The following is a 22,814-nucleotide window of genomic DNA, read 5'->3' on the forward strand; positions in this document are numbered from 1 at the left end:
AGGGCTGAGTAACATCCAGGGGGTTTCTGGAACCAGGGGAGGGCTGAGTAACAACCTGGAGCCAGGGGAGGGCTGAGTAACAACCTGGAGCCAGGGGAGGAATCCTGTGCTTCCCGTTCTGCATCCTGCTTGCGGGGCTGAGCTCTGTGTGAAGCCTTTTTGGGGCGCGTGTGGTGAGGGGACGCGGGGACACTCATGGCTCTCTACGCCTTCCTCGTGAGGGCGAGAGCAGGGGCAGACCCCGGTCTCTCTGCTGAGCAGCCACAGCACCCGGGGGACCGGCCTGAAGTTGTGTCCGGCGAGGTTTAGGGCAAGGCTCTTCCCCCGGAGTGCTGGGCACTGCCCGGGCTCCCCGGGGAACGGGCACGGCCCCGAGGCTGCCGGAGCTCCAGGAGCGTCCGGACAGCGCTGCCAGGGATGCCCAGGGGGGATTGTTGGGGTGTCAGCGCAGGGACAGCAGCAGGCCCGGTGGGTCCCGTCCCGTTCCGTCAGGTTTAGGGCAAGGCTCTTCCCCCGGAGTGCTGGGCACTGCCCGGGCTTCCCGGGGAACGGGCACGGCCCTGAGGCTGCCGGAGCTCCAGGAGCGTCCGGACAGCGCTGCCAGGGATGCCCAGGGAGGATTGTTGGGGTGTCAGCGCAGGGACAGCAGCAGGACCGGTGGGTCCCGTCCCGTTCCGTCCCGCCCGGGCTGTGTCGCGGTTTTGGGATCTCCGCCGCCGCTGCGCTCCCACCCGCCGGCCGCAGGGGGCGCCGCGGAGCCCCGGCCGCGCCCGTGACCGTTCCGGCGGGCGCAGCGAGCGGCAGCGGGAGCGGCCCGGGGCCGCCGCGGACATGCCCGAGCGCCGCCGCCGCCGTCTCCAGCAATAGTCGTCGGCGGGCGGGCAGCGGCGGGAGCGCCGCGCGGAGCCGCCCCCCTCCCCCGCTTCTCCCCATGGAGGGGCCGTACGCGCTCGGGGTGAGCGTGTTCTCCGACCAGGGCGGCAGGAAATACATGGAGGACGTGACCCACATCGTGGTGGAGCCCGAGCCGCCGCCGGCCGGGGCGCACAAAGGCGGAGCGGCGCCCGCAGGCCCCAGCGGCGCCGAGCCCCCGGCCGAGAGCGGGCGGCGGCGGGGGGCAGCCCCGCGGGCGGCCGAGGACGGGGCGCAATCCCCGGGCACCGGCCCCGGGCGGCGGCCGCGCCGCTCCGTCGCCTTCTTCGCCGTGTGCGACGGGCACGGCGGGCGGGAAGCGGCCCAGTTCGCCCGGGAGAACCTGTGGGGCTTCATCAAGAAGCAGAAGGGTTTCTGCTCGGCGGAGCCGGCCGAGGTGTGCGCGGCCCTGCGCAAGGGTTTCATCGCCTGCCACCGCGCCATGTGGAAAAAGCTGCGTAAGTGCCAGCGCCCGCCGCGGACCCTCCGCCCGCCCCGCTCCCCAGCCGCCTTTTCCTCCCCCTCTCCCGCACTATTGTGAGTGCCTGCCTCCCTCCCTGCTTCCCTCCCTCCATCGCTGCCGTCCCCGCGCCGGGAATCGCGGCAGAGCGCGGGAGGACATCCCGGCCGCCGAGCCGAGTAATTCGGGAGAACAAGAAAAACTGGAGGGCACGCTGGGAGAAGAGAGATGTAAACACAGGGCGAGGATACGCTGCTGTGTTACGTAGCTGGGAATGGTGCGATGGTAGGGCTGCAGTTTGTTTTCGGGGTGTTAGGCGTCAATTTCCAAATTCGATTCATTAGGAAGGTCTTCATCTTGTTGCCTTGGGTAATCGCACTGAACTCCCCCTTAGATTTCCCTAGCGTCATGAAAAGAGGAAAAAAAAGTAATTTTAGCAAACTGAAGTGGGCTGGGAATGGTGTTTTTTCCCCTAACGGTGCTTCCGACTGTTTTTGTGAGTCCTGATGGAAGAATTGAAATGTGTCTGGTTTATAACTCGCTCGTGTGCGAGCACGGGGGAATACTCATTGTCCCTGACAAATAGAAAATAAACTTAGTATCCTGAGGATGGTTTTGATAGAAATGTATATCATCATTCTGTATTTATGTATGTGTTAGTTGATTAATTGCAGTAGCATGGAAGCTGTAAATAAGTCAGTGTTAAGGAGAGGAGCATGCCCAGACAAGTGACAGTCATCATTCCTGTACTCATCCTTCTCCCGAGGTCTTGTGAGGCTGCAGTTGGAGTTTCTGAAAGGCTTTTTTCCTTCCTGAGGTGAAGGTTCTGACTTAGAGCGTGGTTGTTTATATAGAATGTGTGTGTATCGTTTGTGCATTTAGGCATTCAAAAGCCTCAGAGAAAAAGCAAGAGCAAGAGTTCAGCTTGTGAAGGGAGGTGTGGAACACGGTAAAACTGGATCCAGAAGAGTGACAGTGACAGCTGGGCTTGGGAGGGAAACCTGAAAAGCAAGAATTGCACTCAGAGCACCCTGGCCTTTCAGTGAGTGGTTCAGGAGGGGTGCGGGGTAATTATAGTTTCAAAACAGTTTCATTTTCCTTTTTCTTGAATAGCGAAATAGAGAAGTTGTGCAAATGTCAGATACTTGAGGAGATATTGGGGGAAGGAACAGTAAGTTTGAGGGTACAGAGGGAAGGGTGTGAATTTTAGAAGCACCAGAACTTGGCCACATCCTTGGCAATGGGGTGTGCGACCTCCTGGGCTGCAGGGCTGGGTGATAAGGAGCAAAATGTGTGAACTGGGGACATGGCATGGGGTGGGGGAAGATAAGGAGTTCAGTTTTTTGGCTGAGTGGCCCTGGTGTGTCATTTGTCACTGGAACTCTGTGTGAGCACCAAGGCAGGGAGGAGAAGAGTGCAGGAAGCTCTGTTCAGTAATGGGTGTTTAGCAAACAGCACCGGGGTTGTGGAAGCAATTTCAATTATTGTGAGAAACAGCTCAGCTCTGGTTGGGAGCCTTTGATGGCACTTGGAGGTGGGTTGTTTAGTAAAGTCCAGAGCGTGTTTGCTCCTCCTGATTCCTGCTGCACGTGCTGAACAGCCCCACTTCTGTGGGACAAGCCCATCATTATCTCTGCTTTGTTACTCCATCCTGGTGTGGAGTCCCAGTGTGAATTCTACTGACAGGCAATAATTTTCCATGCTACCACGTGTAATTCAGCTTTTAAACTGTGTGTTGGTGACACTGGGGACATGAAATGGAGACTGGCCATGTTGGTATCTTGAAGTGTATGGCAGAATGGTTTGGAATTTTGGGGTGGAGGATGGAGGCTTCACTGCTTCCAGTTGGCTGTTGGAAGGGAAGCTTGTACTCAGCTGCTCTGAGGTTGTTGGAAGTTCTGTGGGTATCCCCTGATAGACACAAACCACACTGACCATGACAGTACCAGAAGAACTAAACCAGAAAAATGCCCATTTGTCACTGATGATCATTTCTGGCGTTAATTCTGTAGTAATAAAATTCCCTGAATGCCAAAGGTCTTCTGGAGTAAGAGTTCATTTTGGAAGGTACAGAATGAGTTTATGAGTTCAAAGTTACAAAGCTGAGTGTGAAGGGCAGTGGTTTTCAAGTAGAGAGGGGAAAATGTTTTAGAAAGATGTGCTGTTGATGGTCCTGATCTGTGGAGGAGTTGTGTCCATGGATTTGATTTTAATACTTGAGCTCAGAAGAAAACCCAGCAGTTTTGACACTTCTGCTGGTTCCTGGTGAGACACAATCTACAGAGAGAACTGGGCTGTATCTAACACTTACCTCTGAACAGGAGCAAGGCATGAACTACAGTCTCTGGATGACAGGCAGATAATTCCTGGTTTTGTTGAGCCTAAAATCTGAGGCTGCTGCATCATTCTTTCTCCCACAAGTGGGTGATTTCCTTCTCTCTGCTCCCCATCCCCATAAAGACTGATTTGACTCTCTAATACATTTTATTGCTGTTCAGGGGTTGTTACACTGACAAAAACTCATTAGTTGCAGCTTGTTTTCTGTTAAGTGCATGGTTGAAGTCCTCATTACCACTTGGCTCCCTCCCTTGTTTGCTTTCCTTTTGGAATGTGTTAGATTTAATATCCACAGTTAAAACTGCCAGACAAAGTACTTCCAATAAGCTGATTGAATGTTTGTGTTCTTGAAATAAAGCTGCTCCTAGGGAGAAAGTGCATTTTAGTGTTTAGAGCACAAAGCTAGAACTGTTGGAACTTAAATGTTTAAATTGTGCTGGATGTCTTGGTAGTTCACACTGAGGAAATGCAACTTTTTTCTTCATACTGCCTGTGAATTCTACTTCTCCAAATTCTCCTTTTCCATCACCTCTCTTCCATATCTTTTTCCCTCATGCACCTGACCATCATTCAGTGCCACTAGAACTTAAGTTCCTCATTTTTTAAATTTTATTTAAAGCTTTAGATGGTTAAAATATCTGTTTTCATGGAGGATAAGGTATAACTGTGTTTTCCTTTTCTCTCCTCGTGTGCCACAGGCACAAATAGAGGATGCAGTGCTTTGGCAGCCTGAGCTGGGTATTTCCTGCAAACAGCTTGTGTCACAGTGGAGTTTTTGTGTAGTGCTGTGTGAGCCTGACTTGTGAAGAGCAGGAGATAGAATGTGACAGGGAGATGAGGCTCCCTTTGGAGCTTGTCTGAAGATGTGAGTGGGTACAGTGAAGAAGAAACACGGGGCTGCTGCTGGCATTTGGAACCAACTGATAACTGGGAGCTGAGCCTGCTTTTGTGGGTGCTGGGGTGGGACGAGGATGGTGTGGCTCCATGGGGGTGTTGTCTCAGTTGGTTTGTGCACTTTTGGGCAAAGATCAGCTTGTGTGTGTAGATACAAAAATAGGAAAGGCATGAAAGAGAAATTGGGATGGGATGTAATTGGAGAGAGCAGTGTAAGAGCAAGTTCATAGAAGTGGTTTGAGGGCAAAGCAGTTGGGGAAGGAGATTTCCCTAACCAGGTGTAGTTGTGTTATTACTCTGAATTCCAGGGATATCTCCTGTAGAATTTAAGGAGAGCACACTGAGATAGTCTGAATTATTCAGCCCTCCAAAGGGAAATATGAGTAAAGCATTTGAGATGTCAGCACTAAAGGTTGCTGTTCAGCCTATGAAAGTAAAATAGCAGTTTTTCTCCCTTCCAAGGGGATCAGGAATGTCCACAAATCCAGATTACCAATCAAATATCCAAACAAAATAACTGAATTTAAGACATTTCTACTACTTCAGACAGGGAAGTGAAGAGTAAATCTCAATGAAACACTTGATTGATCCTGTTCAGCCCCCACGGATATTGCCCTGTGTTCTTCTAGTGATGCTTGGAATATCAAACCAGAGGAGACAGTTTTTAGAACCCTGTTGTGGTGCTTTGATCCTGTGTCAGTTTAGGCTGAGGCTGGGGAAGGATGTTAAAGGAGAGGGGGGACCTGGGGACACCGCTGGGCCTGGCTGGTGTAACACCCCACAAACCTCTGAGACACCCTTCACGTCATTCCCAGTTCTCCAGAACTAAACCTGTGCTTTTTGTCTGTTTTTTGCCTGGTTTCTCCTTGCAGCAGAGTGGCCCAAGACCATGACAGGCCTGCCTAGCACGTCGGGGACCACGGCCAGCGTGGTGATCATCCGCGGCTCCAAAATGTACGTGGCCCACGTGGGAGACTCAGGAGTGGTGCTGGGGGTCCAGGATGACCCCAAGGATGACTTTGTGAGAGCTGTGGAGGTGACACAGGACCACAAGCCAGAGCTTCCCAAAGAAAGGGAGAGAATTGAAGGCCTTGGGGGCAGGTAGGTTTGTCTGCTTTCACTCACACAAGGAGCTGAATCTCAGCTATTTCTCTTTTGTCTTCTTAATTTGTCTTACAGCTTACTGAGGAATAAATTAGCATTGTTACACGGTTGTGTTTTTTGCTAGTGGTTTATGGTGTATCCAGAATTTTAATTTCCTGGTGGATCACACAGCTGAGGGGCAGTTACACTTCTAAATGTTCATTTTTGGCCTATTTCTCTTTAAATTCTGAGCAACCTTCAGGTTGTGCAAATTGCCTTTTCACGTAGGTAAAATGATAGGAAGTCTGGAATATCCAGTTTGTCACAGCACTGTAATTTCTCAGGCATCCTGCATTGTCCCTGAGATGACAATGGCAGCTGTTGAATGGGCTCCTCAAAGCCTCTGCTTAGGGAACATGAGAAAAATCCTGGATTTGAAACAAAATCCTCCCTTTGCTGTTCTAACACCACAATTTAGCACCTGTCCTTCCAGGAGCCACTCCTTCCCTGGCAGGGGCTGGCAGATGTTGGCACACCTGAGCTGGGATGGGTGTGTGTTCCCTGGGGGTGAGGGGGAGCAGACAGGGCTCTGTCAGGTGGCACAAATGTTTGGAGACAATCCCAGGGCTGGGATCTGGGAGCTCTGTGTCCTCCTGGTGCTGCACCAGATGGATGGGCATGGTTTGCTCCTCGAGCAGGGATCACTGAAGGTTTCATGCTGACATCATTCATCTGGGAGCCCTGTCAGCCCATTAACCTGCAGATATTTGTGTCTCTGGCAGGTGGGAGTTGAGCAGGGGCAGTTTTGCTGTAGGTTTCCAGGGTGTTTCTCAGAGGTTGGAAGTCTCTGAAGGTGCAAAGAAGCATTCCCTGAAAATTAGTATTGACAGGAATGGTTAATTTTTAATTTTTTTAAGATTTTTACTGTTGCTCCTCCTGTTTTTCCCAGGCTGGCTGTGAAGCATGTGGTGGGAGTGAGGTGGAACTGAGCAGCTGTGCTTGGGAATGCCTTTTCTTTCATGAGAGCAAACTGGAAACACTTAGTGAGAGAGCATGAGGGAGTCTTCCATTAAAATGCTGTTTTCCCAGTAACAGTCTGAGTGTGGGATGAGGTTTTTTCCCAATAGTGAGCTCTGTGTGGTCATTAGCAGAACAAGTGGATGAGATCAGGTTTTAGGACGTGGTGTTTCTGACTTTGCCGTGCTCTGGATGGAGCAGAACATGCCCTTGTTGTTAAGGCCTTTGAAGTGTCAGGAAGTGCATCTTGAATGGCTTCAGCATGAGGAATCTTGAGGCTGTTCCAGAGCTGCTCAGTTTCTAATTACCAATGGCTGTTCCTTGGATGAAAGGAACTTTCAAGTATCCAGTCCCTAACTTGGTTGGGACCAAGCTTTGCTAGTTCCTGGTTTCATTAGCTCTTATTCCTTGGTGGTTCATACTTGTTCTTCCCTCTTCCCTGCCTGACACAGCTGCCCCAGTTATTTGCTCTGTAGCTCCTTTGACCCTCCAATGCCATCTGGGAGAGCTAAACCAGAGCTCAGTGCCTCAGAGCAGGTGTTCACATGCAAATGCAGAGCTGTCCTCCCTGTCTCCTGCTTCCTGCAGACACCAACCCGGGACAGCTCCTCTTTTGTGTCTGTCTCCTGTTGGTGTTCCTTCCATCAAGCAAATCCTTTCAGGAGGCTGCTTCTTTCTTTGCTGTTGTTTCAAGGATGCTGCTCTGTACAGCCAAACTTTGGGAGATGGAGAAGACTGAAGGAGGAACTGTGTGCAGTTTACACCTGAGTGAGCTGAGGTTGATGGTCCTCATCTGAGAGAGGCAAATCCCGTTCTGCTCTGTCTCTGACACTCTTGCATATTTTGTAACCAGCCAGAATTTCTTCCAGGTCTTCATTACCTTGCTTTTTTTTTTTTCTTCTGCCCTTCATCTCTCACTTTTCCTCTTGGCTTTATATGGAGCTATCAAAGTGTTATCATGTGCTTTGGAATAGGAACTCCCCCAGGGCTGCCATCATTATTACCTCCACATTTGCATATTTAACTGATTTTCCTCATTGACACCAACTTCCTCCTTGCTGTTGCTAACCCCTGCCCCTGTGTGTGCTTTCAGTGTGATCAATAAGTCTGGTGTGAACCGTGTGGTGTGGAAGAGGCCCCGGCTGAGCCACAACGGCCCCGTGCGCCGCAGCACCGTCATCGACCAGATCCCCTTCCTGGCCGTGGCCAGAGCCCTTGGTGAGTGCCTCAGCTCTGCTCATCCCCTGGGTTTGCAAACAAAGAATGTACAAGGGTCTCCTCACTTGCCTTCTCAAAGTCTGGGCCTTAAAAGTGTGTTTTTAATACAATAATAGTGCATTTTTTGAGTAACGTTGTAACTGGGGAGAGAAGAACGTGACTGCTAACCTGCAGGGTTTTGTGTCAGCCATACAAGGATGGATTTAATTTTACCAGTCAAAAATTACAGTCCCACTATATCAGTGAGAAGGAGACAAATGTGCTCTCCCTCCTGGACACACACAGGGCTTGCACATTTTCATTTCATTTGCACCAGAAATCAAGTTTTGCTGGATTGTGTATGAATTGCTTCAGTGTTTCTTTTGTGGAGAATCTTTTTTTTTTTTTTTTTTTAAGACTTGGCATAGAATGAGATGAAAGTTAAATTGATTTAACTTTAACTTGCCTTTATGGGAGCACTAGAAATGAGAGGAACTGTCTTTGAGGAGCACCTCATTCCAAGGACAGAAAGGGATATTGCAGGACTAGAAATTGTCCTGAAATATCCTGTGGTGATTTTTTTTTGGGAAGTACTTCTTAACTGAATTATTGGGCGTCTCTTACCCATGAGTGTTAGTGTTTCTGGTCATTTTTCTCCTTAAATTCCATTGCAGAATGCCAATCCTTGGCTGTTCATGTTCCTTCCCTTTGTGCAGTGAAGAATCTTCTATGCAGGAATACCCAGCATGGGTTTGGTTTGAAGGGATTGTGGTTTTTCCTGTAAGAGCTGTGCTGGAATTCCTGGCTGGCAGCTTGGCAGGCCCATGGCAGTGCTGTCAGTGCTCCTGGGTCAGCTGGCAGTGCCCCTGGGGACAGGCTGTTCTGGGACCAGGGTCTGGCTCATTCCAGAGCCTTGCTGTGTCTGATTTCACAGGCAGGAATAGCTGTGCCACAGGGATTTGTCCAGAGTTAAGGAGAATTTTGCAGTGACAATGAACATGGAAGAGTCAGCTGTGTGTCAAGCAAGGAATCACAGGTGCCTGAAAATGAAAAATTTTAAGGACTTTTTCTCAGGATTTGAAAGTCTTTATGTGTCATATTTCATGTAGGATAGAGTTTTTGTGGTTAGGAGGTCTGACTTGAAAGTTTGAGTGAATCCTTTGGAGCTAAGAGATGAGTAGCAAAAAAACCTTCATCCCCTGAGCAGCACATCCCTGTTGTTCCCTCCTGCAGGACAGGGGAGGTGTTCCTCCTGGATTGCAAAATGTGAACATTAATTTTGATGCATCTTTTGTTCCTGTGATTGTAAGTTTGTTGCCTGTCTAAAGAGCTTGCTGGCTTTTGATCTGATTGCTCCCAGCAAGCTGAACAAAAGGATTTGGCTGAGGTTTGTGTGCAGATGGGAATTCAAGGAACCATGCATTTGTTAGCCCCCAGTGCATTCTTTGCCAGCAAGTGCATGAAGAGAGGATTTACTGGAGAGTTTTCAGGTCCAAAAAATGGGAGCACCTATCTCTTATCAATTCTGGGGTTTGAAAGCTCAAACCCCATGCTGGGACCAGCCTTCCCTCCTGCCTGGTCCCAGCCTGGAAAAAAAATTTTTAGCAGGACAACAAGAATCTCTCAACAGAGAAGCTTAGAGTTGGGAATTTATTATATTCAGAGTGGGGGAGATTTTTAGGGGTTTTAATCAGATAATTTAGATCATAGGTGGTGTTTTAAGTGTCTCTGACAACACTTGAAAATATTTTGATGTAGTCTCATCCCCCAGTCTTTAAGTCTAGTATACTCTTAAGGAGTTGAGGATCCCTCCTGCCTGGTCCCAGCCTGGAAAAAAAATTTTTAGCAGGACAACAAGAAACTCTCAACAGAGAAGCTTAGAGTTGGGAATTTATTATATTTAAAATAGGGAAGATTTTTAGGGGTTTTAATCAGAAAATTTAGATCATAGATGGCGTTTTAAGTGTCTCTGACAACACTTTAAAATATCTTGATGTAGTCTCATCCCCCAGTCTTTAAGTCCAGTGCACTCTTAAGGAGTTGAGGAAAGGTTCTGGAATTAGCAGGAATAAAGCACTGTGGAAAAGTTGCACTCAGGCAGCAGAAAATGCTGGTGCAGAAGAAATCCTTGTGGCCAGATGAATTCTTTTGACATACCCTCTCCCATTCTGATTGTCAGAAGTGCCCTTCTGCCCTAAAATAAGCATTTGTGGTATGCACAGTGGCTGTATTTAAGTATTTAAATAATGCTTGATTTATTTATAGCCCCATAACAAGTCAAATGTTTGGGCTTTGTGCTGTCCCTGTAGAGCATCTGTGAGATGCTTTAATGCACACAGCAGGTTTTGTGTCTTCTAATAAACCATTTTAAGCTGTAGTTCTGTGTTTTCACAGCTACTTCTGCTGACCTTTTCTGAGCAATGAGAACATCTTTTTTTTTTTTAATACTGATTTGCCTTGTAATAGATACCCAAGAATCTGTGGTGAGGGATTGCCTGGCACTGCTGGAGCTGTTTGGGAGGTGTTTAAATGAATGAATGATGAAACCAGAGCCAGGAGCCCGTTGGTTCAACCACTCCCTCCTGTGGGAACATGAACTCTGCTTTCCCTGGTTTTTTTTATGTAGGAATAGAATAGACTCACCCCTATTTCAGGTGGAACAGCCTCCACCTTACAGGAATTTCCTGCTGCCCTCTAGGAGCAGCTCTGCACCAGAACAGGGAATGCAGTGGAGCTGCTGCAGGAGTTTCTGACAGGGATGGGGAAGCTGTTTTCCAGAGCCACTGACTGGGTGCCAGAGCTGTTTTGTGAGGCTCTCTGAATGCACATACCATGAAATCCTGGAGAAGAGGCTATGGCTGACCTCAAATAATCTGAGGAAATTGCTGTGTAAGATTTTAGGGTTGTTTACATGCATTTAACTGTTTTTCAAATTAAATTACCAAACTGAGTGGGCACAGCTGTCACTCAGTTTTTCCTTCCTGCTCCATTGTAGGCCGTGAACCTGAATCACATGGAATTGTATATTTGCAGCAATTTCCAGCTTCCATTGATAATTGCTTTTCTGTTTTATCTCTATAAAACCAGACAAACTTGGGGTGTGTTTGGGATTCTTTTCTTGTCCTCAGGATATCTTGCTGTAGCTTGTACAATTTTCTTCAGGCCTGAGACAAAATAATAAATGTGCAGTGCCAAATGCAGTGTGTGCTTTGCTCTGGGCATCTGTGTGTAACACACATCATGTGAGGGCACCTGTGGCTCCTTGTGGAGAAAAACCTTGATTTAAAAAGCTCTGGGATTAATCAAACCGAGGATTTATTTTGGACTGAGTTATGAAAGTAAAGTTTTCTTTCCTCTATTAAAATCAAAAACCCTTTTTATATGCAAAACAGCATCTCCAGAAACTGAAATGAAAGACTTGATTTATGTAATTTCTGGACATGCTTTTGCTCTAAGAAGGCTTTGGGTTTAATCCAATCCAGCCCACTTACATGATGGGTGGTTTTGTTTGTAACTGCCTTTACTTCCCTGGCAGCACTTGACTTAGAAGTAGCTTTGTTGTTTGATTTTATAAGGTAACAGTAAGAGAGACTGCCTGGTTTGATATATTCTTACAGGCAGCTAAATTAGTTTCCTGCTCCTTTAGTATCTGATTTCAAACATCTATTTCATTTTGTGAGATGCAGTGTAGATCTCTGTCTATTATTCTGATTTGAGTCAGGACTAAGAAACAGGTTTTTCTGGAAGATATGGAAGGAACTACATTAATATCTTTTTTGTTGTTGTTGTTTGGAAAAGAAATATGCAAACCTCACACTGAAAGAAATACTCCCAGTGTGTAAGTTTTTTAAAGAACAAGACTGTCAAGAGTTTAGTAAATGTTTGGGTTTTAATTCAGAACAAAAATAGTCTGGCTCTCAAGTGGAAGCCTGAGAGCCTGGCATTGCAGCCTCTGGCACATCCCAGGCTGCCAGAGGGTCACTGCTCTGTCTGCTTGCTTTGGAACACAATGAAAGAGTTCAGAGCCCTGTGAAATGCTCAGGGAAACGTGTTCTCTGCTCTCTGCCTGCTCCCCTCTCCCTTTTCCCTTCCCAGAGTTGTGACAGAGGCTGCCACAGAAAATACCTCTGCAGCCTTGTACTGCTGGGGTGTTAAACTCTCCAGCTGGGCTGGGAAGGGGGGCACAGCTGGGCTGGGATGTGGGGAGCACAGCTGGGATGTGGGGAGCACAGCTGGGCAGGGATGAGCACAGCTGGGATGTGGGGAGCACAGCTGGGATGTGGGGAGCACAGCTGGGATGTGGGGAGCACAGCTGGGCAGGGATGAGGGGGCACAGCTGGGATGTGGGGGGCACAGCTGGGCAGGGATGAGGGGGCACAGCTGGGATGAGGGGGCACAGCTGGGATGAGGGGGGCACAGCTGGGCAGGGATGTGGGGAGCACAGCTGGGATGAGGGGGGCACATCTGGGCAGGGATGAGGGGGGCACAGCTGGGATGTGGGGAGCACAGCTGGGCAGGGATGAGGGGGCACAGCTGGGCAGACATGAGGGGGCACAGCTGGGCTGGGATGAGGAGGCACATCTGGGATGAGGAGGCACATCTGGGCAGGGGTGTGGGAGGCACAGCTGGGCAGGGATGTGAGGGCACAGCTGGGCAGCAGCTCCAGAAAGGTTTGCCTTAAGCTGAGGAGCTCAGCCCTTCAGGGAAAAAAAACGAAATAAAACTATAAATGTCCTTCTCCCCATGAGATGGGTTGGGCTCGGGGTTGAGGGGTCTGTGGGAGTCTCTCTGTGCCCCTCAGAATTTGTGATCCTTGGAGCTGGCCTGGTGGCCACGGTGACATTCCCAGTTATCCCTGTGAGGAGCCTTCTTCTCCTGGAGCAGATCCCTGCAATCACTGTGGTGATGGCTTGGCTGTTTCCTCGGGAAGGGAGCAGATGGACAGGATGACATGTGTGCTAAAAAACCCAAATTAATGAACATCAGGTTATTTTTATCCCCCAGCACAGTGTTTTTAATTAAAAACCCGATTCAGCTAATAACATTTTGTCATTTCTCCTACATCACTATGAACAAACTGGCAAATGGATGGGTGAAAATATTGTGTACGTTGGAATTTGATGCTGCTGTGTTGGTTTTACCTGCTGTGGCCGTGACAGAGCCATGTGAGGAGCTGCGAGTGCAGGAGGGCTTTCCGTGGCAATTCACATGCAATAATTGCTCAGCTCTCCTGTTACAGTATTTATTTTGATCTCACTGCCAGCTGGCTTTGTCGGCAGCAGAGTACACCTCTGTAGGAGCGGGCTTGGCTTTTAATTAGCACTCATTAGCAGCGTGTGCTTGTGGGGCTGCTGCGGCCAGGGAGAGCCGGGGCTTTAATGAGGATGGGCTGCGGTGGAGTGCGGTAATTGAGTTGAAGTATTCCCTTTCCTGGTCTGGAAAAGTCTTTTCAACTGGTTGATAGCTTAAGGCAAAGCTAATGGAGGCAAGGAGGAAGACAAAAAGCTTATTTATTGTCTTAAAAAGGGTGCTGATGGATGTGGAAGAAGCTCCAGGCTTTGTCCAGCAGAGGAAGAGCCTGACAAAACCTTATTTCTTGAGTTGTTGAGCTTCTGTTTGCTGCTCAGCTCTGACAGTTCAATTAATTTCTGCTTTTAAAGCTGTGTGTTCTGCACAGAAAAATGTAGCCAGTGCTTTCAAGTAATAATAATGTTACTTTTTGCTGTTTATCACTACAGGAAGCTGTTTGTGAACGTGGAAATAAATTTTAAAAAGAGGTGTTGGGGCAAATTACTACTATTCTTGATTTGAAGGCTTAGCCTTAGAAAAGGTTTTTAATTTTTCAAGTGTACTTGATAAATAGAATTGAAATAAAGTGATATGGAAATGCATTTTTCTGCTGGAGTGGTTTTTATTTGAGAATGGTTTGGAGGGAGCTCTTGAGCTAGGGGATGATTTGATGTGTTGTTCAGCTTTGTTTCTGGTGAGGTGATCCCAAACTCATTCACACAGTGAGAGAGATTTAAAAATAGAAATGTTCCCTGCACCAGGCCATGCTGGGGAGAGGCTTGAGCTCTTCTTTGCTGCCTTCCTGCTGGAGCCCAGGCAGTGCCCAGGTCCCTGTGGCTCCTGTCCAGCTCCCAAACTTGGCAGTGCTCAGCTGCAGAGAGCCCCGTGTGGCTTTGCAAGGGATGCTCGAGCTGTGGGAGGAAAAGCAATGGCACAGGGAATTGAACAGGGAAAAGGCTTCAGTCTCCTCCTTTGCTTTTTGCTTTGTCCCTTCCCTGTGGCTCCTGCACACAGAAATATTTGCACGTTTGGTGTGGGATCAACAAAGCCAGGTTTTACTTCTGTTTGAGGAGAGCTCAACTAATTCAGATAGGTTTTAGTTTGAAGAGTGGTTAAGGTTTCACCATTTTCTAGGTATTAATTCTTTCATTTCTCCTTTTTCCACAAATGCTTGTATTAAGAGGGTAGAACACCTCTGATTACAGCTTGGTTTAGTTTAAAGAGGATTAGAAGGTGGCAGCAGCTGTGACTGGGCTGGAATTTCCTTATGTTCCTGCTGGAAACTCAAGGCTGATAGCGATGGATTTGCTGGGAAGGAACATTTTTCTCTATTTTCCAAGAGTGAGATTTCTCATGTGTTATGTAACAATTCCAACCCGTTTGCTGCTTTGCCAGGTGATCTCTGGAGCTATGACTTCTACAGTGGGGAATTTGTTGTGTCCCCCGAGCCCGACACCAGCGTGCACACGATTGACCCCCAGAAGCACAAGTACATCATCCTTGGCAGTGACGGGCTCTGGAACATGATCCCACCTCAGGATGCCATCTCCATGTGCCAGGATCACGAGGAGAAGAAGTATTTCATGGTGAGAGGAGTGGCCAGAAGGCAGTGTGGAAATTTCATCCTTGTTACCTCTAAAAATGGTTCAGCCTGGCAGGGATGAAAAGCACCCCGCGGAGTTGCTGGGGTTCAGGCAGATTGGCGCTTTTGCCGTAACATAAGAGTTGTTACAGTGTGGCTGATGTTAAATACCATGGGTGTTAACATAGTTTAAATCATTTGCTTTATGTTTTGGGGAAATTTGACTATCAGGGTGTTGTCTGTGAGTAATAAAGGAGATAATGAGTTTCTTCTCTAAGGAAGTTACACAAAACGCTGTCTGAACATTAAATTTATTTCACATTAAGGTGCACGTTATAATGCAGACTGTTTAGACTGAATTAAATTACTCTCTGATTTATTTTACAAAACAGTTGAGAATTTATATTGGAGCATCAGAGAGTAAACACTCTGCAAACCCCATGAGGGACTTTGGAAAGCCTGTAGCTTGTGTTCCAACCTCTTACAAGCTACTGCTGTGTTACAAGCTATTTATGCTGTTTAAAGCACCGTATGTATGTGGAACACACCACAAACTGATTTACAGGTGGATTTGAGAAGGAAGATGTGTTTTAATTAGCATTTCTGGAGTGGCTGTGGGGCATGGAGAGTGTGTGGCATGAGATGCCTTGGCGGTGGCTCTGTGTGATGGTGGCTCTGTGTAACAGTGTCCCCTGTGTGTCCCCAGGGCAAGGTGCAGCGGTCCTGTGCCTGGATGCTGGTGGCTCTGTGTGTGTGATGCTCTGTGTGACAGTGTCCTCTGTGTGTCCCCAGGGCAAGGCGTGGCAGTCCTGTGCCCGAGTGCTGGTGGCTCTGTGTGTGTGATGCTCTGTGTGACAGTGTCCTCTGTGTGTCCCCAGGGCAAGGTGCAGCGGTCCTGTGCCTGGATGCTGGTGGCTCTGTGTGACATCCTGTGAGACAGTGTCCCTGTTTCCCCAGGGTGAGGCGTGGCAGTCCTGTGCCTGGATGCTGGTGGCTCTGTGTGACATCCTGTGAGACAGTGTCCCTGTTTCCCCAGGGTGAGGCTCGGCAGTCCTGTGCCCAGATGCTGGTGTCCCCTGTGTGACAGTGTCCCCTGTGTCCCCAGGGCAAGGTGCGGCAGTCCTGTGCCTGGATGCTGGTGTCCCTGTGTGGCAGTGTCCCTGTGTGTCCTCTGTGTGTCCCCAGGGCAAGGCGTGGCAGTCCTTTGCCTGGATGTTGGTGGCTCTGTGTGTGTGGTGGCACTGTGTGTGTGATGCCCTGTGTGACAGTGTCCCCTGTGTCCCCAGGGCAAGGCACGGCAGTCCTGTGCCTGGAACCTGGTGTCCCTGTGTGGCAGTGTCCCTGTGTATCCTTGTTGTCCCCAGGGTGAGGCACAGCAGTCCTGTGCCCAGGTGCTGGTGGCTCTGTGTGACAGTGTCCCCGTGTGTCCCCAGGGCGAGGCGCGGCAGTCCTGTGCCTGGATGCTGGTGGCTCTCTGTGAGTGATGCTCTGTGTGACAGTGTCCCCTGTGTGACAGTGTCCCTGTGTATCCTTGTGTCCCCAGGGCGAGGCTCGGCAGTCCTGTGCCCGGATGCTGGTGGGGCGGGCCCTGGGCCGCTGGAGGCAGCGGATGCTGCGGGCGGACAACACGAGCGCCATCGTCATCTGCATCGCGCCCCTGCGCGAGCGCGGCCGCTGGGACGGCGACGAGGAGCTGGTGCTCAACCTGGCCGAGGGGCCCAGCTACAGCAGCCCCGATGCCAGCAGCCTGCCCCCCTCCCGCTGCTGCACGCCCCCCCTCAAGGTAAGGGCTCTCCGTGTCCCCTTCTGCCTCCCCCGGCTCCCTGCGGGGATCGGAATGTCGCCAGAGATTCAGAAATGCTCAAAGGAAGTCCTGAGCTGTCAATATGCGTCACTGTTTAATGTTGCTGGTTTTAATTTTGAATTTTCACTGTATATGTCTAGATAATCTATTGCTGAGATTGGCTCAGTTGGTTAAAACATGGTGTTGCCATTCCATTACCCTTGTGGGTCTCTTCCAGCTCTGGATATTCTGTGAAAGCTACAGTTATATCCTCAATACTTCCACATGCAAAGGTTTGGAGGACTGGAACCGACTTTTAACAATGTTTATTAAAGAACTTTAACACTCTGCTTTTGGTGTTCCAATGTATGAATTCTCAGAATTGCTGCTGGTTGTTTATTTGTAGCTGCTGATCTGTGCTCCCTCCCTAATGTGGAAGAAATTAGTAGTTACTTTACAAACCTTGAAATGCATTGTCTCTTAAAGTAAGTTTTCTGAGATCCTCCCCAAGATTCAAGGCAGCCTTTTGAGACAGAGAGGAACCGGAGTGGGGCTCAGAGGTATAAAAAAACCATCCAGCACACCCCCTTAGAAATCAAGGCTGGGCTGCACTTTCTCTTCCTGCCTTGCCAGGTGCTCGTGTAGCTTGCCCAGCCCAGGGATTGCAGGGTGTGAACCCGTTCCTGACACGGCCTGCTTTGATTTGGGTTTGTTTGCTTGTGGTGGTGTTGGGCTTTTATTTTTTTTTTTTTTTTTGGAAGGTTAAATTTGTTCCAACACATGTTGCTGTAAAGAACATTTTCTTTCTGTACTGGGAGATCTCATTATCTTCCTTTGGTTGATTTGATGTTCTTTGTTGAAGCAGAGACATCATAACATAAGGTCTTTCTGGAGGCTGCAAGTTTGAGTTGTTAACATAAAGCAGAGCTCTTCAGAGGATTTTTGTTTTGTTGTTTTGTGGCTTTTCTTCCCCCCCTCTAAGAACTGGAGTGTAGTTATGAGTGGCTGTTTGTTTCAGTAATTACCAGCTGCTCCTGATTTAAGTCACTGTCCTTTGATGTTCTGCAGAATCTTCAGATAATTGTCCTTTGGGCAAAGGAAAAGAAAGCAGAAATTAGAAAGGGAGTTTTAAACATTCCCTCGGGAGAAACAAGCTGCTAATAAAATGGCAAGCTTCAACTTTGTCTCCTCCCCTTTCATCTAGTGGAGCAAAATCCATGGAAAGAGCTTTAAACCTAGCAAAATCTTGAGGAAAAAAAATTAAATTCTAAGTGCTCTTAAAATTTTCAGTGACAGTTTCTGTGAGGGAAGCAGGGACGGCCTTGACACCTGACAGCTGCTACCTGCCAAAACAATTAATTCGGAAATAGATGGAAACCAAAGTTTCTTAATTAAACAAAAGTATTTCTTAATTGCTTGTCCTTCTGGCAGCAATTACTAATACCAAATTAATTCCAGTATTCCTGAGGCCAGTGAGGAAGATTGATTGGATTGTTGGGAAATTCAGTTGGTGATTGGTGGTTTGTTTTTCCTGTTTTGTTACATCACTCTCCAGCACTCCATCCTGTGCCTTTCCTTGGCTTCCCAAAGCCTGCTTCAGTCTCAGCTGTTTGCACCAGCAGGAGATGCTGGGGAAAAGAGCCACAACATAAAATGTCTTGCACAATAAAAAACATAAAACTAAGTTTTATGTGACACAATGTCAGAAATTAAATTGAGCAGCTGAAGTAGCGTTGCCAGAGCTGCTCTCTGTGTGGGATCTGGTGTCCTTCTGGGTTCTGCAGCAACTGAAATGAAGAATAACCTTTAAAATTCCATTCATAAAGGTCTTCCCTCTTGTGTTGCTAAATGTAATAAAGGAATGTTACGTAAATGGTTTTGTCTACACATGGGCAGCCACAGAGGAGTAGAGAGGAGTGGGAAACCAGTGTGGAGCTGGGAACAATCCTGATTATCTTTTCTTTTGGAGTGCATTTCATTAAACCTGGAGTTGTTCTGGATTGTGGCTTCAGAAGCATCTGTTTATTCACCTGAGATGTGTCCCTGACTGATTCAGCTGTGTGCATTTCTGTCTGCAGCACATGATTTTCTTAAAATAATAACTGCCATTTGCCTTCCACTGAGGGAGTGTGGTGTGGCCTTGAAATTTACTTTTGAAGGACTCACCGAGTAACCAGGGACTTCTTCACAATTAAATCTTTAATAAGGTCAGAATTCCTATCTTCAGGGTGCTGCATAAACACTAATTTTCATAATCCCCCTGTGGATAGTGAGAGCAAGTATTGTCCCCATTTTCCTGTTGGTAAAACTGAGAATGAGGCAGAAATCCTTCTCAGAGGCTGCAGAAGAGACGAGGGTCAGAGTTCAGAAGTGCCTGGTTCTTGGCCCCTCACTGCCTGTGCTTCCCAGGGAGTGCTGGCTGTGCTGGGAGGGATCCATAGGCAGTGACAAGTGTCACTTTGCACAGCAAACAGGAGTATTTCCAGCTGGCTGACACTGCCCCTGTGTGTGGGCAGCTGAGGAGGAGTTTGCCCAGCCCTGATAACCTGGTTATGCAGTAACTGAGAGTGCTGAACGTTCCAAAGGTCAGGAGCCTCTCGCTGCTCTTTGGCCACTGACCACACATCAATCCAAGGGCAGTGCCTCTGTCAGTGTCTGCTGGGAAGTCCTGGCTGGGTGTTGGGAGTGCTGCTGCTGAAGATCACAGAGGTTGTTACAGGCACTGCTTGTCCCCTGAATTCCCTGCAGTTCCCTCAGTGTTCTGCAGCTGCAGTTCACGTCCCCATCTGGAATTGTTTCCACCTCTCAACAGGGAGAGAAGATGAGTCTGCTGTGGAGTAGGATCCTCCTGCCTTTGATAAGGTTTAGGGAAATTCTGAAAGTGCCACACGCTGTCTGCACCCTCGTGGGATAAAGTCTGTTCCTGGCAGTGTCCAAGGCCGGGCAGGACTGGGATAGTGGAAGGTGCCCGTGCCCATGGCAGAGTTTGGAATAAGTGATCTTGGAGGTCCTTTCCCAGATCATTCTGTGATTCTATGATTATATTTATGCCTAAGTCTTTTGTTTCCCTTTCCCTCAGCTCGTAGAAGATGACCCCTGGCCACGACTGAACTCTGCCGAGCCCATTCCTCCCCTCCTGCACAGCAACATGCTCTCAGAAAAATACCTGGAGCTGCCAAACGAGATTGCCAAAAGCAGTTTACCTTCTTCAGGAGGAACCCCGAAGGATTCAGCGCCCCAGGAGGAGAAGTGCAGCAAAGCCCTGGCTTTGAGGCTACAGGAATCCTACAGCAATGGTTTATCTGTCAACCTCTCCCCTTCCAACTCAGCCAACTCAGGCACGGACCAAAAAGCCTTCAAGGTGTCCCCTAACGGCGCAAGCAAGGCGCAGGACGCGGAGAGGACGCCGCCGGCCAGCTTTAAGCGGACACTGGAGGAATCCAACTCGGGCCCGGCGGTGAAGAAGCCGCGGCGGGGGCCGGGCCGGGGCCCGGGCGAGGGCGCGGCCGGCCCGCAGCGCCGCAGCCCGGCCAAGCTGGCCATGAGGCGCAGCCTCCGCGGGCAGAAAAAGCTCAGCAGCTCCTTGTTCCACCCGCCCAGGAAAGCCGTGTGCGTCTGCTGAGGAGCTCTGCGGGTGGCTGCGCGAGTTTGGAGCTCTTCCCGGTGATTTTTCTTTTTTAAAAGTAGGAACTTTTTTTGGTATCCGACAGCTTTATCCCAGCCTTGTACTTGCTTGTATTATAACTGTGAATTTTGTAGATGTGTAGGGTATAAGTCACTGTAAAATGTGTGTAAATTTGTATTCCTTCATATAAATGTAGTCTCTTTTCTTCCTTGTATAATTGTTACTGCGGGGCTAAGCCTTGTTTTAAAAAAAACAAAAACAAAACAAAAAGTAAAATAATCCTTTTTGTTAATTTACTAAAGTCATCAATTTGTATACTTTTGCTTCTTGTGAGGAGAATTTCACAACTTTTTAACTAAAGTAAATTATTAAACAGAATGGAAGATATGTATTTTCGTAGTCTGATACGTTCCACCTAAAGTGTGTCTTTTAGAGAATACACTAGGTCTATATTTTGGTTTTAAATTTTAGATTTCTCTACTCAGAAATGAAATGTATGTGGAAGCAGAGATTTGAGTCTTGCTTTACACACCTCAATGTCGATTTTATGTTAATTAAAATACTATGCAGTATCTTATTTAGTTGTATTTTTTGTAACAATAATCGTCAAAAGTATTTAGCAAAAAAAAGTGTGTTTTAAAAACTCCAACTCCCCAGAGCATCCAACAAAGCCATTCCCATCCCCTGTTCCAAATGATGGCATTTTATCCAGGCATCACTGCCCCCCTGAGATGTGTTTTCTGCTATTCCAATACTGATGGTGCTGCTAATAACCTTTCAACACAAGTTCTTAAATTATTTTATGACTATTTTCATTGGCTATGTGGACCATGTGTATGTTCACCTCAATAAAACACATGAAAATTTGATGGGGATGCTTTTTATTTTTTTAATTTTTATTTTAAGCTTAAGTTCTGGTGTTTATTCAGAAGTGAAATGTGAATACTAAAAATATTCATGTTTATCTGGTATTCATTAAATATCTGAATGCTCTCCCCTTTCTCACTGTGGCTTAGGAAACAAGAGATCCCAGTTAGATTTATGACAGAATTGATCTTGGCACTTTATCCTGAATGTTTAACTGTAGCAATATATTAAATTTTAAAAATTTTATTTTGATGGGAAAGCAAGAGGGCAGTTCTTTATTCCAGGATGGTTATTTGTAGAACCCAGTTCTTTACTGCTGGAACAATAAAAGCCAGGTTGGAACCAGGCCTGCCATCTATAAGTGTTACCATGGTTACAGAAATCCCAGGGGATTTTATTCCTGAAAATATTCCCTTTCATCCATGCTGGGAACACAGCGCTGCCTTAGGAGATGAAAGAAACAGCCTGTCCAAATTGCATCCTGCAAGGATTTATTTCTGTGGATGTGGGGAGTAACTTCAGTCCATAAAGTTGTGCTGTGATGTTGAAATTCTGCCCCAGATGGGGAGGAAAGGCTGCAGAGGCCACAAGTGCGTGTGGCAACTGCCTGGCAACAACAATAATTACCTGTTTTCAATTAGCTTGCATTGAACCTTCCAAGGAGTGACTGTAACACCTCGCTTAGATGACTGTATTACTGCTTGCAAGGGAAGTATGCAAAAGAAAAAAGATTTATAGTGAATTTCCCAGGGTTTTTGCTCTACACAAAAGCAAAATTTAGGTTTCCGTAGAATTCTGCAGCACTCAGAAATGTGAGCCTCATTCAGGTTTTCTCAAGCAGTTGTAAACTTGGGCTTCTCCACATTTTGGCTTTTCTTTTTTACTCTTAATAAATTAATCCAACCCTACAATTTTTCCTGGGGAAGCTGCTGGAGGATGGTCAGGATTAACTGCACTGGCAGCAGTTTACTCCTGCCTATACTTCGCCCACCTCTTTTCTCATTTGACTTCTCTGAAATGAATATTCAAAGCTGAGACAGGGGAATTTACACCCGGTAAGTTCACAGAGGCTCCTTTGGTAAGATCAAACCCGAGTTCCAACTTTTTCTTGCGAAATAAAGCTGTGATCTGTGCAAACCTGCTCCTAGGCACTTTGTGAATGTTTTCAGTCACTGTTTCATTCTTCTGGTATGTGGATGATGGTGTTGTCACAGGAGTCAGGTGCATTCCCAGAGCAGGTCACCCCCTCCTGACCTGGTGCCACTGTCTGGAAACCTGAACCAGTGCCCCGTGTGTCACCCTGAGGCACCTGGGCACTGCTGGACACCTGTAAACATAAATCACACACTGGGCTGGGCTGGAGGAGAACTTAAACATCACCCATGAGCGGGGACACCTCCCACTGTCCCAGGCTGCTCCAAGCCCGTCCAACAAGTGTCCAAGGCCTTGGACACTTCAGGGATGGGGCAGCCACAGCTGCTCTGGGCACCCTGTGCCAGGGCCTCACCACCCTCACAGGGAATAATTTCTTTCTATAATCAAAATCTGCCCTCTGGAAGTAGCCATACCCTGTGTCCTGTCACTTCAGGCCCTTGTCCAAAGTCTCTCTCCATGGCTCTTGGAGCTCCTTTGGGGCTTTTGAGGCCGCTCCTCAGCCGTGTCTCCAGCGCTGCCACAGCACCCGAGCTCTGAGGGGCAGCAGCTCCAGAACCTGCGCTGTCCCTGAGCTCTGCAGCCTGGAGACGCTCCAGCTGGGGGATGCCTCGGC

General features: G+C 48.0%; 1 protein-coding gene across 1 annotated transcript; it reads left to right on the plus strand.

Annotated features, from left to right (window-relative positions):
* Nucleotides 1-782: 782 nt before the first annotated feature.
* On the plus strand, nucleotides 783-21,046 carry PPM1D (protein phosphatase, Mg2+/Mn2+ dependent 1D). Its single transcript, XM_041482612.1, has 6 exons — nucleotides 783-1,370; nucleotides 5,476-5,704; nucleotides 7,797-7,921; nucleotides 14,585-14,775; nucleotides 16,315-16,554; nucleotides 19,634-21,046. Exons 1-6 carry the CDS (start codon nucleotides 932-934, stop codon nucleotides 20,174-20,176), a joined length of 1,767 nt encoding a protein of 588 aa, XP_041338546.1. The 5' UTR covers nucleotides 783-931; the 3' UTR covers nucleotides 20,177-21,046.
* Nucleotides 21,047-22,814: the final 1,768 nt, after the last annotated feature.

Source organism: Pyrgilauda ruficollis, unplaced genomic scaffold, assembly GCF_017590135.1.
Source record: "Pyrgilauda ruficollis isolate IOZ18807 unplaced genomic scaffold, ASM1759013v1 scaffold59, whole genome shotgun sequence".
Lineage (NCBI taxonomy): Eukaryota > Metazoa > Chordata > Aves > Passeriformes > Passeridae > Pyrgilauda > Pyrgilauda ruficollis.

Bases quoted from the DNA above. Each gene is read 5' to 3' on its own strand.
- PPM1D (XM_041482612.1), top strand. From the start codon at position 932: ATGGAGGGGCCGTACGCGCTCGGGGTGAGCGTGTTCTCCGACCAGGGC. The intron at 1,371-5,475 runs GTAAGTGCCAGC...TTCTCCTTGCAG, and splicing joins CGCCATGTGGAAAAAGCTGC to CAGAGTGGCCCAAGACCATG. The intron at 5,705-7,796 runs GTAGGTTTGTCT...GTGTGCTTTCAG, and splicing joins ATTGAAGGCCTTGGGGGCAG to TGTGATCAATAAGTCTGGTG.